The following is a 15,973-nucleotide window of genomic DNA, read 5'->3' as shown; positions in this document are numbered from 1 at the left end:
GCTCACAGTCCAGTTCCATTGGCAAAATAGTGGGAAATACTGGAAAGGAAAGGAAGATATAAGGCAAGAAACTTGAGTTTCCAAGGTGGGCCATGATGGCCAACATACCCCAGGCTGATTAGCTTCAAATACTCTTCCTCACTCTAACTTGCAGCTTGTGAAAGAGGAAGAATCATTCCCAGTGGCTATTAATTTCAATTTTACACTGAAAATCAATTGGAAAATAAGATTTATTTTTTAAAAAGTTATGCAACCAACTTCATTGAAATAAATCCATTCTGTAAAATAAAAAAATACAGCATTTAACATTTTTACTTGGTAACTATGAATGTGTGTATGTGTGTGTATGCATTGTGTACACACACATGTATTTATTGAACAGGGTTTGGATTCATCAAGGTAACCTAGGTCTTGGAACTGAGGGATTTAAACTCTAATTCTAGTTGACATGTGGTTGCACAAAACACTGTCTCATTTAACAAAAAAATCTATTGAGCACTTATTATGTACCAGCTTTATGCCCTTCCCAGTTTTAGTGTTTATCTAATGGTTATATTGACAATAGTATTTACAGGTATAGGCTATACTCAGAAGAGTTGCAGTGAAACTCAGAAGTACTCTGGCCAGTTGCCTCCATTTAGTCATGGGCAAACTGAGGTGCAGAGAAATTTAGTTGAATTTCTCAATGACACAATTATTAGAGTAGCTATGAAAAGAAGTCTTGAACACTGTTCCTCAGCTTTGGCTGTACATTAGAATTACCTGAGGAAATTTGAAAAATATTCATGTCCAAGCTGCACCCCAGTCAAGTTAAGTCAGAATCAGCTTCCCTGTTGATGGTAATAGGCAAAATGAGGTTATAACCATTGCTCTATAGCAATATGACAGTCTTCCTGTTTTTCTATTGTGCTTAATTAGGTCACCAGCTAATGACAATTCAGATTCATATACAAAAGTGCTTTAAAAAATCAGAAACAGAAAAGTGCAATTGTCATAAGCATTAACCTTTCCTTTCCTTCCCACAGCCACTGTTCTCAAACCCCCACTTCCTGGAGCACTTTTTCGTGCAATAACATCCTCACTCTCTTCTAGAATCTGCTGCCAGTCTAACCTTTTTTAGTGCCCCTTCTTTCGGTTACTCAGCAAGTTCATTGACTCCAAGATAAAGTCCTAAATGCCTCATTCCAGCATTTAAGGCAATATAATCTGATCTTTATTTATCTTTCCACCCTCATTCTCCATTCCTCACAAAGGCCCACTCACCTGCCCCTCCCCTACAACTAACTTGTGTGTAATTTCTTTGAAGTTCTCTCTGGCTTTCTCAGCTGAGCAAAATTCTTCCAGTCTTTCAAGGCTGAGCTCAGATATCATCTTCTCCATGATGCCTGTCATCTGCCCTCTCCATATTTCTACAGTATTTCTGTACTATATTTTTTACTTTATTGCATTCTTTATTTCTTTGACATGTACATAGTTTTCTTTTTTTGTAATATGTGCTTTTCTTTGTTTGGTTATAACATAGTGCAATGCAGAGGCTGAGTTTTATTCATATACTTATCTATGCAGTAGACCCATGATAGAGATTGACTGAATGATGACTTCTAATGAAATCAGAGTGCTATTTGTGTAGTGAGAGAAGATAGGATAAATTAGGGAAAGATCAATGTTAAATGAGTATAATAGGGCTCTATCTTTCCTTTCTCCACAAATGCCTCTTTAGCCGCTGAATTGCTATATATTTGCTGATCCTCAAAGTAGAGACATTTTTTTAGTACTTTTCTTTTGTAGGTGAGATGCATTAAAGTGCAGAAAATAAGATATGTTTGGGACAACTTAGAAGGACATTTTCAAAAAATTGGGTAAGTTGTTTCAGCAATTGCATCCAAAGAAGAAAAAATATTATCTCAAAAATATTATTGTTAAATACATCTTTCTTCTTTTTATTATTTTAGCTCTTTGGAAAACTGGCTCAGTTCTGCCAAGATACATCTAAAATTTGGATTGGGTTTAACAACAGAAGAACAAGAGATTAGGTACCATGTGTATTGTTATCTATACTTGTTCAAAAGGACTCTTACCAGTTAGCCAAACAGCGAGCACAGTTAATAGTCATCTAAACTGGTCAATATCAGAAAACGCTGTAATGCTCTACTTAGTAGTATTAAATTAAGTGCTTTCATATATATTATTTCACTTTATCAGAGCAGCTTTGTGAGGCAGGTAGAATGGATACCCTCTTCATCCCAACATAACAGATGAGAAAGCTGAGCCTCAGGGAGGTTTAAGGGTCTGCACAAGATCACACAGATGGGAAATGGTATAGGAAGAACTAAATCTCACACTTCTGGCTGTGGGTTTGTGCTGTATATTCTACACAAGGCTTCCCAAGATTATTATAATAATAATGTTAAGCTATTTTTATTATAATCAGGAAATATATATTATACTTGATGACATAGTTAAATAAATTCTGGAGCAGCAGAGGAATATCACTCTGGACCTTTAGCTCCACGATTCCAAATCAGTTACTGGGCAGAGGAGCAAGTTTTCGGAAAGACATTGGATTGAATGTCAAAAGTCTGCGGCTTTGGGCAAATAGTTTCTCTTCTCTGGGCTTTCGTTCCTTAATGGTTAAAAGCGGGGAGAGAACTGTATAAAGGCCTTGCTGGTTCTAAGTTTCTATGATTCTCACACTCCCCTCCACCTCACTTCCTGTACTTTGAATAGACCTAGGGCTTTGCATCATCACCATCACCTGAGAGCTTGTTAGACATGCAAAATCTTAGACCACATCTCATCCCTTCTGAATCAGAATCTTCATGTTGACAAGATCACAGAGTTATTCGTATGGACATTAAAGTTTGAGAAGCACTGTTCTAATACATTTGGCCAAGCTATTTGATCTGACTATTTAAGTAGAAGTCACAGAGAAAGTGATTAGTGTTCTCAACAGCAAAACAGCTCATAAAGGATAATTGCTGTGATCATCAAAGAAACACATCTCAGGGTTTTCAATGAAAGGGCTATATAACTCTGGGTAGAGCTATTTTTGAGAACACAACACCTTCTCCCTCACATTGAGACAAATTTTGCAGCTTCCTAGAACTAATTGGGAGTAGGAAGGTAGGTATAGTATTCCTTACCAGTAGAATTACTCTCTCCTACTGACCCCTCCCTCCCACTTTTATGGAGCCAGAGTTGGGGAGAATCAGAGTTGAGAGAATGCCGATCTTGAAACACCCGAATGAGACAATTGCTAATATTAAATACACAAATTACCCTGAGGGATGTATTTAGATCTCAGAAAGAAAGAGTCTAGTTTAATAAATGTAATATCATCATTTTTTTTTGTTTTGGCACCTAGGAACTTCCCCTGCCCCAGTTATTTTGAGAAGGATGTGGGTGTTATGTAATGAGAAAGGCTTACATTGATCCCACAAGTGAGAAAGTGAACATGAAATAGAGCTTTTTTTGAATGGGCAATAAATGAGTTTCATGTTTATTAGTAGTAATTGAGTGATCTGTGATCTTTCCCTACAGGAGGTTAATATGTGGGCCTAATACTATTGATGTTGAAATCACACCAATTTGGAAACTGCTTGTCAAGGAGGTAATATTACTTTCTTTCAGTGCTGGATAGAAAATAAAGAAGTTTGGCTGTAGTCAAACAATCAAGAATGCTACTTGCTAATAGGTAACTGTAACTTGGGATGTTTTAAAAGAATGACAAATGTATTATTTATATTACTTCCTATTCTTTTTCTTGAAGTCCATCTTTTTCACAAGTCCAGTGCCTGACACTGGATAAGATATGATGCTCATGTGTCTACTTACCCGTTACTGACGGCATAAACACAAATTCTTTCTCTCTTTTAATCCTTTGCTTCTTAGTCTGTCTCAACTTTGAGAAATTAAAATGATTTTAAAAATTGAAAATCTATTCTTTTCTTATGGGAAACACAATTTCCTCAGCATCCAAAATTGTAGTAAGAAAAACATCTGTCTATCCTTTTTAGTTCTACTGATCTCAGAGTGTGTGAGGGAGGAAAAGGAGGATTTAGCCATCACTTACTAAACTGAATTTTTCCTCTTTGGCTCTATCACTGGGCTTATTTTTCATTTTATAGTGATTATTATGAAATTATAACCATATAGCTATGCTCTGGGTTTCCTCTTGTACTTTTCCTCCACTCCTTCTTGCCTTAAAAAAAGCTTATAAGCTCAAGGTACTTCCTCAATATTTGCAAGAAGCTCTCAGGCACGGAAAAAAGCAAATGAAATTGGTAGTGGAAGTTCCTGTGTGCTTCTTCCCTAACCAGAGGCAAGGATCACCGTTCCTGTTTTAGACAGAGGGGAATTGGAATAAGGGCACAAAATGTTTTCAACCCAAGCAGGATTACAACCACTGGAGTTATCCTCTACTTTCCCCCAGTGTTCTAGATGCTCAGTTATAGCTTACCAATTACAACTTGGCTCTTTACTTATGAGAAAATACCATCTTCAACTCATCCACTAATCTAAAAGTCCTTTAATGGCTTCAAATACGGCAGATATTATGTCAAAGAGGACATTAGACTAGAAAGCACTTTAACTTTGTAAATCTGAACTAATATTTCACCCTTCTGTGAAACTGGATGTGATAATATCTACTCCTTACACACCTGTGGTGATGGTCAACATGAGGGTATGTGAGGCACTGTTTTATTAATTGTAAGAGTAGCAGTGATTAAAAGTAGGTGCTCTGGAGTCAGATCGTCTGGGATCAAGTCCTAGTCTGCGATAGTCACAGCTGTGAGATCTTGGGCAAGTTTCTCAAGATCTAAGTTTCGGTTTCTCCATCTTTACAATGGAGATAAGTAATGACATCTGGTTAATAAGGTAATTATGGGAACTAAATGAGCAAATTCAAGAAAAGTTGCTTAGTGCAGTACTTGGCACATGGCAATTGCTGAATAAATATAACTAGAATAGGAGTATTGTGTGGGATGATTTATGTCATAGAGATGAGTATTAAAACAAATGTCAATGAATAGCTAAGTGTGAGGCCTAAATATCTTTCTTGTCTTCTTGTTTTTGTGTCTGCCAACAGGTTTTAAATCCATTTTACATATTTCAACTCTTCAGTGTCTGTTTGTGGTTTAGTGAAGACTACAAGGAATATGCCTGTGCCATCATACTTATGTCCATCATTTCCATATCCTTGACGGTATATGACCTTAGAGAGGTAAGTTTTTCTGCTGATCTTAGGGTCTCAGAAAGAGAGCACTAGTAATTTTATTGACATTTTGTTAGAAAAAAAAATCAAGAAATAGCCATTGCCTGCTCATAAGAAATGTGACCACATTGGTAAATGTCTAGCGCAACAGCCAGTGCTCAGCAGCTGTCAGTCCTTTTCCTTTTCTCACTTTGCACTTCCTGAGCTGTCCAGTCAATTTTGCCCTGTCTTCAAATTACTCAGGCTGATTAGCTAGAAGACTATGCACAGATTTATGAGTTGTGAATAAGTGAAAAAATATATTTAGAGAATACTGATGGATGTTGAAGATGATAGAAGAGGGGTAGAAAGTGGAGGAGTCTCTTTAATATTAACTTTTTTGCTTTTTATGTTTGGGTTGGTACTTACTTGTCAATATCCCAATTTGTATCATGGCTTTCTTTATGTCTACACCAAGGGATGTAGATGATTTGGGGAGGGCGGGGAATCACATAGAACAGACCAGTTGATTGCACTAGAAATCATGAATAGCAACATTATCTGGGCAAGCTTTCTATGTGTCTCAGCCCATTCTTTGATATTAAGATTTCAAACTGAATTTCTCTTGAAGTTTCTGAGATGCCTAGCTGCCCATATTCTTCTATGTTTCCTCTGATTCAGCAGATAATCTCACCACTTGTTTCATAGACAGAAGCCATAAAACAGGATTTTGCTCAACTCCCCACTCTCCAACTGCTAAATGACCCTTGTCTCCATCACCTCCATCCTGCCTTGATCTCTTATTACAGAAGAGAAAGTGCCTTCTGCCTGTCTTGACACCGCATCCTCTCCAGCCTTCTCAGAGTGCTTATTCAGACTGCAGGTGACCCCTCTGGCTCCTCCTCCTCCAGGCCTTCTCATCAGCTCTTAGACACACTCAGGCTTTCCCCATCTTAAAAAAAAATGAAACAATCTCTTCTCTTGACCATTGTTTTACCTTCAGCTCCTACTCTGTCTCCCTTCTCCCTTTACAGAGAAACTTCTTCAGTTCTTTATGCACACTGTCATCCTTTACTCATCTCCCTGTCACCCTCTGCTGGAACCGACCTGGATTACTCTCTCATGACTCCATTCAAACAACTCTTGTTAAGGTCACCATTATGATCTTAAGGCCCATAGACAGTTTTACATTTTTTAAAAAATTTCCTTTCTATAACTAGTTATTTTTTCTTCATAGAAGGAGTAATATACATGGACATAATAAAAATTTTCAAACAGAATGGGACAGTGTAAATGAAAAATAAATATTCCTCCCACTTGAGTACTCCCCAGTGTCCAGGTTCCCTTCCAAGAGGCATCTACTGGGATCAGGTGTTCCATATACTTTCAGTAACATTAAACACATACGCATTCATTTGTTTTACACGAATGGGGGTTCCCTATGTGTACTGATCTGCACTTGCACCTTTTTACTGAATAAATCTTGAATATCTTCCTATATCTGCACAAATATATTTTCTCTAGGTGTACCATACCTTTTAAACCAGTTTTATATTGATGGATATTAGGTTGTTTCTAGTCTTTTGCTATTAAAACAATGCCACAATGATGATTCTTGCACATATATCTTTTCATGAATTCACATGTGTGTTTATAAATATATACAAATGTCAAATATGTAATTTATATTACATAGAAATACATATGTATATAACAGGTATGTACATGATTATCTGTGACTACATTGATATAGAGATATAAAATTTCTAAATTGAGATTACTTAATCATGAGTCAGGTATATTATTGTAATAAATGTTGCCCAAATGTCCTTTAAACTAGTAATACCAGTTTACATTTACACTGCTACCGACAGTTGATGGAATGTTTGTTTTCCTTATCTTTGCCAATGTAAGCAAAAATAGAATCCCATAAATGTAATACAGTGTTTTCCACTGTGAGTTGAGCACTTGCTCATGTTTTAAGCTATTTGCATTTCTTTCACTATGAACTGTATTCCTGTGCTTCATTAAATTTTACTGGGTGGTTGGTCTTTTGCTTGCTGATTTTGCAGTCCGCTTCCCACAGTGGGCACTTGCAATCCCAGTGCAGACTTCACTGAACTCCCCAGTTGTGCTTGACTCAGTGACAGGCTCCAGCACTTTTTTACCCAGTGCTCCTTCCATTTGGCTTCCATGGCAGCACACTCTCCAGGCTCTCTAGTTGTTCCTTTCCATTTTTTATTTCAAGTTTATCTTTCTCAACCTGGCCCTTTAAAAAAATGAGTGTCTCAAAATTAAAACAATATGAAAATGTGTAGAATACATGTTCCATCTTACATGTATATCTTGTATGTTCCATCTTTCTCTCCCCCTTCCACTTGTTCAAACACTTTTATTAGTTTCTAGTGAGTTCTTCCCCCAAAAATTTTAGGCAATTCAAACAAGTATAAATACATAATTTTGTTTTTCTTGTTTTCTTATGTAAAGGTAGAGGATTATAGATTTTTCTACATAACTTTATTATTAATAATATGCCTTGAGGGTTTTTTCATATGAGTACATCGAGAGATTCTTCATTATTTTTACATCTTCATATACCAAGTACTTCTAAAGGCATATGCTAATGACTTTTAAATATATATGTTTATATTTATATTTATATTTATATTTATATTTATATTTATACTTATACTTATACTTATATGTATAGTCCAAATAGCTCTTTTGAGTTCCAGACTAAGATCCCACAACCTATTTCATTCAACATCACTCCTTCAGGAGAGATTTCTACTGCTTCCATTTGCTATATATGCTCCAAAAGCACCTTATGGTTTTTTCCTCTTGTTCCTGATTGTAATGACACATTTACATATATGGGTATTTGGTTAAATGTATTTCTCCCAGTAGGTTGTCAACTTCTTGATGACAAGAACCATTTTTTTGTTGTTGCTGACCATTAATTCTATCCCCACTGTTATTATACTCCTGGGCACATAAAGTTTGTTTAATAAATGTTAAGTGAATGTATAAATGAATAAAAGAATGAGTTAATAGCAGAATACTCTGTCTTTAACATTATCTATTCTGTTACTCATTCTTAGGACATATTAATCAGATTTGTAAATAATTTAAAGCTAAGAGATTTAAGGAGTGTCTTAAATGACAAAATCAGAATAAAAAAATACACACTAAATAATAGGGACCTTTAGTCCCCCAGAACCAGGGAAAAGGTCTTTCACACAAAGTTGCTTAATAAATGTGAAATAAAACATAATTTATTATGTTTTTCTTTTGTTTCTTCTTATTGATTCACTCTCAATGCCCCATATATTTCATGTATTACAACAATAAATACTACAGGCAAGTAAGGCAAGTAGTAGGAACCACCAAACTTTTTATAAAGTTATAGATTGAGAACTCTGATGTGGGATGTCCCAAAACTGAAATAAGTCTTAGTTCTTGAAGATATTTAGTATAAACATATATCTGAATGATCAAAGTTCTTGATATTATTTATATACTTAAAAATGAAACACAAATTTATGGATATCAAAAACTCTTCTGTATGGAAGAGCATGCAGGGAAATTCCTTTCTACTAAAGAATATATACTTCTTATTGCTGAGTGAAGAGCATGAGTTGAAAGCTTTTATAATAGAGGAATAAGCCACTCAGTCCTGGTTTTAGGCAGTGTATTCACTTGGCAACAAGACAGTGCTCCATCTTTAAAGAAGGCTAGCACTTTACTGAATAATACCTAGGAACAATCCTCAAATAAATATGCCTCTTTCTATTTTCCCTCCTTTTCAGCAATCTGTAAAACTCCACCGTCTAGTTGAGTCACATAATAGCATTACAGTCTCTGTATGTGAGAGACAAGGTAAGTGCCATTATTTTCGATCTATGTATATTGTCTATATGGAATCAGAAGAAGATTTGAATTTGTATTTCCAATGTTTCCTACTACTCTTTCTATCTCTTCCTGTACATTTGCTTAAAGAGATAAGAAACTGGAGGTCTTTTCACCTAAAACAACAACAACAATGATACAGTTTTATTGAAGTAAAATTGACATAATATAAACTGAACATTCTTAAAATGTACAGTTTGATAATTTTGATACACACCCCCAAGAAACTGTCACCAAGATAAAGACAATGACTCTCCATTATGCCCCATAGTTGCCATGTGCCTGTTTGTAATCTTCCCTTTCAACCTTTCTACTCATCCCTATCCTCAGGCAACCAGTTTGCATGTTTATAATTTTACATGATTCATATTGGTATTGTACAGTATGAATTTTTTGTTTTCATAATATATTTAGGGTTAATTTTATTGGGATTAATGTTTGTAAATATTTTGTAATTTATCCATTTTGTTAAGTATATCAATAGTTCATTTTGTTTTATTCCTGAGGAGAATCCCATTGTACAGATTTGTTCATTCATTCACCTGTTGATGAGAATTTGGATTGTTTCAAGTTTTTGGCTATTACAAATGATGCCACCATGAATGTTTGGGTTACTTTTTATGGGCATACACTTTATTCTTATGGGAAAACACCTAACTGTGGAATGGTTGGGATCATGTGATAAAAAAATATTTAACTTTTGAAGAAAACACCAAATGGTTTTCCAAAGTAGTTGTGCTGTTACATATTCCCACCAGCAATAAATGGGTGATCCATGTGCTCTGCGGTTTTTCCAACACTTGATATGTTATGCTTTTTAATCTTAGCCATTTTAACAGGTACGTGGTTAAATCTCACTGTTGTTTTACTTTGCATTTTCCTAATGACTAATGACATTGAACATCTTTTCAAGTACTTGTTTGTTACTTCTATATCTTCTTTGGTGATGTGTCTGTTCAAATCTCTTGCTTATTAGATTATTTTCTTACTAAATTTTGAGGGTTCTTTCTGTAGCTTAGATTCTAGTCCTTTATCAGATATGAATTGCAAATATTTTTCCAGTCTATAACTTACCTTTTCATTTTCCTCACACTGTCTTTCAGAGGACAGATGCCTTTGTTAAAATCTAGTTTATCAATTTTTTTGTGGATCATGTTTCTGTGTGATGTCTAAGACATCTTTGTCTAACTCGAGGTCATCAAGGTTTCCTATGTTACTGTCTAGAAGTTTTATAGGTTTAGGTTTTACATTTAGGTTTACATTGCATTTTGAGTTTTTTTTTACATTGATGTTCTTTTTTTTTGCAAATATCCAAATGTTCCAATACCATTTGTTGAAGACCATTCTTTCTCCATTGAATTGCCTCTGCAGTTTTGTCAAAAATCAGTTGCCAGTATATGGATGGATCTGTTTCTGGCCTCATTCTATTCTATTGATCAATTTGTTTGCCTTTATACGAATTCTTCACAATGTGGCTTTATGATAAGTCTTGAAATAGAATAATGTTAGTCCTCTAATTTTGTTATTCTTTTTCAGAGTTGCTTTGACAATATTGGGCCCTTTACATTTCCATATAAATTTTAGAATCAACCTATCAATTTCTACCAAAAAACCCCACCCTGTGTTGAATCTAGAGACCAGTTTATGAAAAATCAACATATTAACAAATTTGGGTCTTGTGACCCACAGACATGGTACATCTCTCTATTTATTTAGGTCTTCCTTTTTTTTGCAGGTTTCAGTGCATGGGCTTTTCAAATTCTTTCTCAGATTTATTCTTAAGTATTATATATTTTGATGCTATTATGAATTATATTTTTAAATGTAAATGTCCAGTTGTTCACTTGCTAATAGTTTCCTTATATGCATGTGTTAACTACTAATCTGCTGAATAGTAAAGGAGGGTTTTCCGCAAGTCTTTCTGGCTCTCCCCCTGGGCAGTTAACTTCTCTCTAGTACTCTGTGCTATGAACTCAAGTCACCTTAATCTCCATAGACTCTTACCTCTGTACTGAACTCAGGGTTTCTCTGAACATGATCTGGTTCCCCCTCCCTCTTTCATGGCCTGGAAATTCTCTAAAAGCAGTAAATTGAGCAATTACAAGGAACCTTTATTTGTTTCCCTTTTTTTTTTTTGGCTTAAGTTCAGTGTCTAAGAACCATTGTTTCATGTATTTTGTATGGTTTTTGGTTGTTTTAGGTGGGAAGAACTAATCTGGTCTTTTTGGTTACATCCTGGCTGGAAGTGAATCTTTATCTTTTAAAAATGTCCTGGGCATTTTCTTAATTTTTTATGATAAAATATTTTGAACATATACAACAATGGAGAGACTATGATAATGAAACCTCGTGTAACCATCACCCAGATTCAATGATTATCAATTCATTCAATCTTTTTTCAACTGTTGAACTTCCTCCTTCACCTTGGATTATTTTGAAGTATTCCAGTTGCTTTATCACTTTATTTAAAACTATTTTAGTATGTACCTAAAAGATAAAGACTCCTTTTCAGTTCCTTTATTACATCTAAAATAAGCCCCTCATAATTTAAGAAATCATCAGTGCTTAAAATTCATCAATTGAATCAAAAGTGTTTATGTGTGTATGTACATACACACACACACGCTTATGGTATATATATATATTATATATATAATATATAAAATTTCAAATTAGTATCCAAATAAAGTCCATATACTGCAATTGTTTGATAATTTTGATCATTTATTTTGATCCATACTTTCTCTCTTCCATATCTTATTTTTTCCTTGCAATTTTTTAAAAATTAAACTTATTGGGTTGACATTGGTTAATAAAATTATATAGGTTTTAAGTGTACAATTATATGGTATATCATTTGTTTATTACCATATTTTTGGACCATAACATGCACCTAGGTTTTAGAGAAGGAAAATAAGAAAAAAATTTGAAGCAAAAAATGTGGTAAAATATTTAATAACATAAATAACATAATATTTCACCAAAGTAAATCTAAACAGAACTCAACAGCAGCATTAACAACCATTATTCCTCCCAAATTTGGGGGAGGGGATGTGCATCGTATAGTCCAAAAAATACGGTACATTGTGTGCCCACCACCTAAAGTCAAATATTCTTTCCTTGCAAATTTTTTCATGAAGGAAATAACTAGCTCATGCTTTGGTTTCCCCAGTTTAGATTATATTGGAGTTATTTAACATAATTTTCTATCAACTGGTAGTCAGATCTGAGGCTTGTGTCTTGGCAAGAATACCTCTTAGTTGATATTGTGCACTTGTAATGAGAGGTACATAATACCCAATTGTCTTTTTTTGTGTATGTGTGTGATATCAGCAGACATAAATGCTCATGATCTAGGTTTATTATTTTACTAGGAGTTTCAAATTTGTACTTCTATCATGCCATTTTTATATATTAAGTGGAATATTTCTACAAATATTCTAAAAAATTATTTCATCATCCAGAGATTCAGTTTAAGAAAGTATAAAATATCTGGCTATTGCTCTTATTTAGCATCTTTCAGAATAACAAGTTGGCCCTCTAGGACTTTCAAAGATTTTGTGTGTTTAACATAATGTTAAACATGGTTGATACATTTCTATTCATTGCTGTTTTTATTCTTACTCTTGCTCAAATTGTCCCATCTTTGGCCATTCAGAGCTTCTTTAGGTTGGCTCCTGAGTTCTTTTGACATGATCCTAGTATTCTTTGAATGTTTTAATGAATTCTGGATAACAAGGTATTTCAAACTCATCTTGGATAATTTCTGCTCTAAACTGAGATATATCCATTTTTCCAGGGAGCTTAGATATGGTGCTTAGACACCTCAATCGGAGCATTAGAAGTGCTCATTTCCATGGTGTTACTAATTGTTTCTAGGCCTTTTCAGAAGATATACATATGAAATAATATTTTAAAGGTAAAATGCATTATGAGTTCATACTGAAATTTCTAATTCAAATTTAGAACTATGGGTTTTTACTTACCTTTGTTGATTGTATTTCTGTCTCTCCTTTCTCCACACCTAAAGCCTCAATTCTCAATGACAGCAAGTCTCTGTCTCATTTTTTTTATCCCGTTGTGCACAGCAATCTCAGAATAAGGAACCAACACACCTAGCAACAGGAGACTTTTTAAAGTTCTTCTTTTCTCCTATTTGTGATATATAATTAAGAATGTACAGTGAAATTATGCTGTTTAAAAAATCTTATTTATTAATAAATAAATAAAAACATGGGAGGCTTGACTTATAAAAAATCATATTTTAAAGTCATTCAAAATATTTATTTTATGTATGGTTATACCAATAACATGATGGATTCATCTCATTTACTGTGCTTTAAGCTTTTAGTGTCAGCTTTCAAAAATTATTTTTGTATTAGTTTATGTGTATATCATATAAAATATATACATGGTTTGAAAGTTAAATCCATAAGCAGAAGATATTCAGGTGATTCTAGTCTCTATCCCCTTTCTCTCTACCTTATATACTCATTCTCTCTATAGTTATCATTTTTGTTTGTTTATGACTTATTTTTACATTTGTAAAAATATGAATTACATACAATATTTATAGCTATATTTATTGAATAAGATATATATTTATCCTGCTATTTTTTAGGTAACAGGAGTAGAACATCCACATTTAATTTTATTTCCTGGTATGCATGCTTTTACATACTTAACTACATTTCCCAGAGGCCCTTTCATAGAAAGTTATGTAGGTATTCTTCATTCATTGTGTCAGCTACATCGTACTGTCTTGTGTGGAGGAATTGTTGACTGAAGGATTTTTTTTCAGTTTGCTACTATTACAAATAGTGCTATAATAAAAAACCCTTGTACTGTCTTTTTATACTTTTTTTTGGTCTTTGCATACCTTTGCCAGTCTATCTTTGGTATAGATTTTGAAAAGTAAAATTGCTGAGTCACAGAATAAATGCATTTGCACTCTGGAACAGACTGACAGCTGTCAGAGGGGAGGGAGGCAGAGGGGACAGTATGAAATAAGGTGAAGGAATTATCCAAAGAACGTGTGTGCATAATTTAGGGGCAGGGAGAACAGTGCCCTGATGGTCAGAGGGAAGGGGGTGGGGTATGGGTGGAGGCAAGCAAAGCAGGGGGAGAATGGGGACACCTGTGATAGTGTCAACAATAAAAAATGATAAAAATAAAACATAAAAGATAGATATTGCCAAATTTCTTTCCTTAGACTTTGTACCGGTTTGCATTTGCACCAGAAAAGGGTGAAAGTGTCTATTTTCTCACAGCCTTGCCATAAGAATATGCTGGCAAGCTTTTAGGTTTTTCTAATCAGATAGGTGAGCAATGTTATCTCCTCTATCTTTTTCTTTTTTTTTTTAACTTAGGGATTTATTGCAAGACTAGTTCAAATCACTTTTTTTCTGAGCTATTTGAGGATAAGTTGCTGACATGTGGCTCCATAACCCCATACTTTAGTATATATTTCTTAAAGACGAGGATATTCTATATAACTGACAGTACAAACATTAACATGAAGTATATATTGATATGCTAATACCGACAAATGCTCAGACCCATTCAAACAACACCAACTGTCTCAATCATGCCCTTTACGGAAAGGACTCAGGATTATACAACAGTGCTGTTTGCAATGTCTCTTTAATTTTCTTCATTTTTTCCCCTTTGACTTTTATGACCTTGACTCTTTGATCTGGTTATTTCATAGACTGTCCCTCAGTTTGGTTTTGTTTGATGTTCCCTCATAGTTAAATTTAGGTTATGCATTTTTTAGCTGGAGTATCACAGAAGTAATGCTGAGTTCTCACTGCTTCCTCCCCTGTGGTGCATAATGGAAACCTGTCCTGTTACTGGTGATTAACTTGGATTACTTAAATAAATGGTGTCTGCCAGATTTTTCTGTTGGAAATTTGCTCTTATAATTAGTAGTTACTTCATCCATATCAAAATTTTACCCACTATTTTTAGTATCCATTGATGTTTCTTGGCTAGAGTAATTATTGCTTTGATGGTTGGTATTTTTCCTTCTACATCAATGGATTGACATTTACACCTATGTTACTCCTTTGTCTGCCAAAAATCATTAGTTTATACTATTGTCTTCAATTCAATGAAGACCACGGAGTATATTCAAGTTTTATATTTGCGTATGTGTAACTTCCTTTCTTCAGTGAGAAACCTGGCTCCCAGCCTCTTTATATCTAATGATTATCAGTCTCTCCCTTCCTCCCCACGCCCATGCTGCGACTCCTGTATCCATCCAACAGCAGGCCAGTGCCACTGCGGGGGCCCTCTTCTCCCTCCTTGAGCTCTGACGCCTTGCTCCCAGACATCCTTCTTAGGTTCCAACACCCACAGCAGGCTATCACCCCCATCCCCACCTCACCTAGCTCCCTGAACGGATGTCTATTTTGCTTAACCCCTTATAGCTTTGGGGCTGAAGAAGGAATGAAAGAAGTAAAGGAAGGCAGGAAAGCAGGAAGGAAAGAAGGAAGGAATTTACATTTATCTTATTATGAGTAACAATGAGCATCTTTTCAAATGTGTAACACAAACACACCTTGCAGTTTGTGTGTGTGTGTGTGTGTGTGTGTGTGTGTGTATGTGAACTATCTGTTAACATCTTCATTAATTTTGCTACATGGTCATTTTCTACACATCTAATTTTTAAGGAACTCTCTATATTAGGAATATTAATCTTTTGTCTATAAGTTTCAAACATGTTTTCTGAATTTGTTATTAGCTTTTTCTTTGCGTTTTTTTGGGTGAACGTTTTTTTATTTCATGTAATTGAATTGGTTGCTTTTTTCTTATTGTTTCTGGATTTTGATTCAATGTTGAGAAATAGCCTTCTGTTTTAAGTGCCCT

General features: G+C 34.7%; 1 protein-coding gene across 1 annotated transcript in view; it reads left to right on the top strand.

Annotated features, from left to right (window-relative positions):
• ATP13A4 (ATPase 13A4) overlaps nucleotides 1-15,973 on the top strand; it is a 116,357-nt gene that overhangs the window by 50,755 nt on the left and 49,629 nt on the right. The window contains exons 4-8 of the mRNA XM_045852075.1: nucleotides 1,789-1,859; nucleotides 1,953-2,033; nucleotides 3,541-3,610; nucleotides 5,090-5,224; nucleotides 9,004-9,073. Coding sequence (XP_045708031.1) covers nucleotides 1,789-1,859; nucleotides 1,953-2,033; nucleotides 3,541-3,610; nucleotides 5,090-5,224; nucleotides 9,004-9,073 — 427 coding nt within the window. The remainder of the gene's footprint in view (nucleotides 1-1,788; nucleotides 1,860-1,952; nucleotides 2,034-3,540; nucleotides 3,611-5,089; nucleotides 5,225-9,003; nucleotides 9,074-15,973) is intronic.

The sequence above is a fragment of the Phyllostomus hastatus genome, unplaced genomic scaffold, assembly GCF_019186645.2.
Source record: "Phyllostomus hastatus isolate PE091 unplaced genomic scaffold, TTU_PhHast_1.1 phas_contig_86, whole genome shotgun sequence".
In the NCBI taxonomy this organism is placed as follows: domain Eukaryota; kingdom Metazoa; phylum Chordata; class Mammalia; order Chiroptera; family Phyllostomidae; genus Phyllostomus; species Phyllostomus hastatus.
Note: the sequence above shows the minus strand (reverse complement) of the source record. Positions and strands in the feature narration are given on the sequence as shown.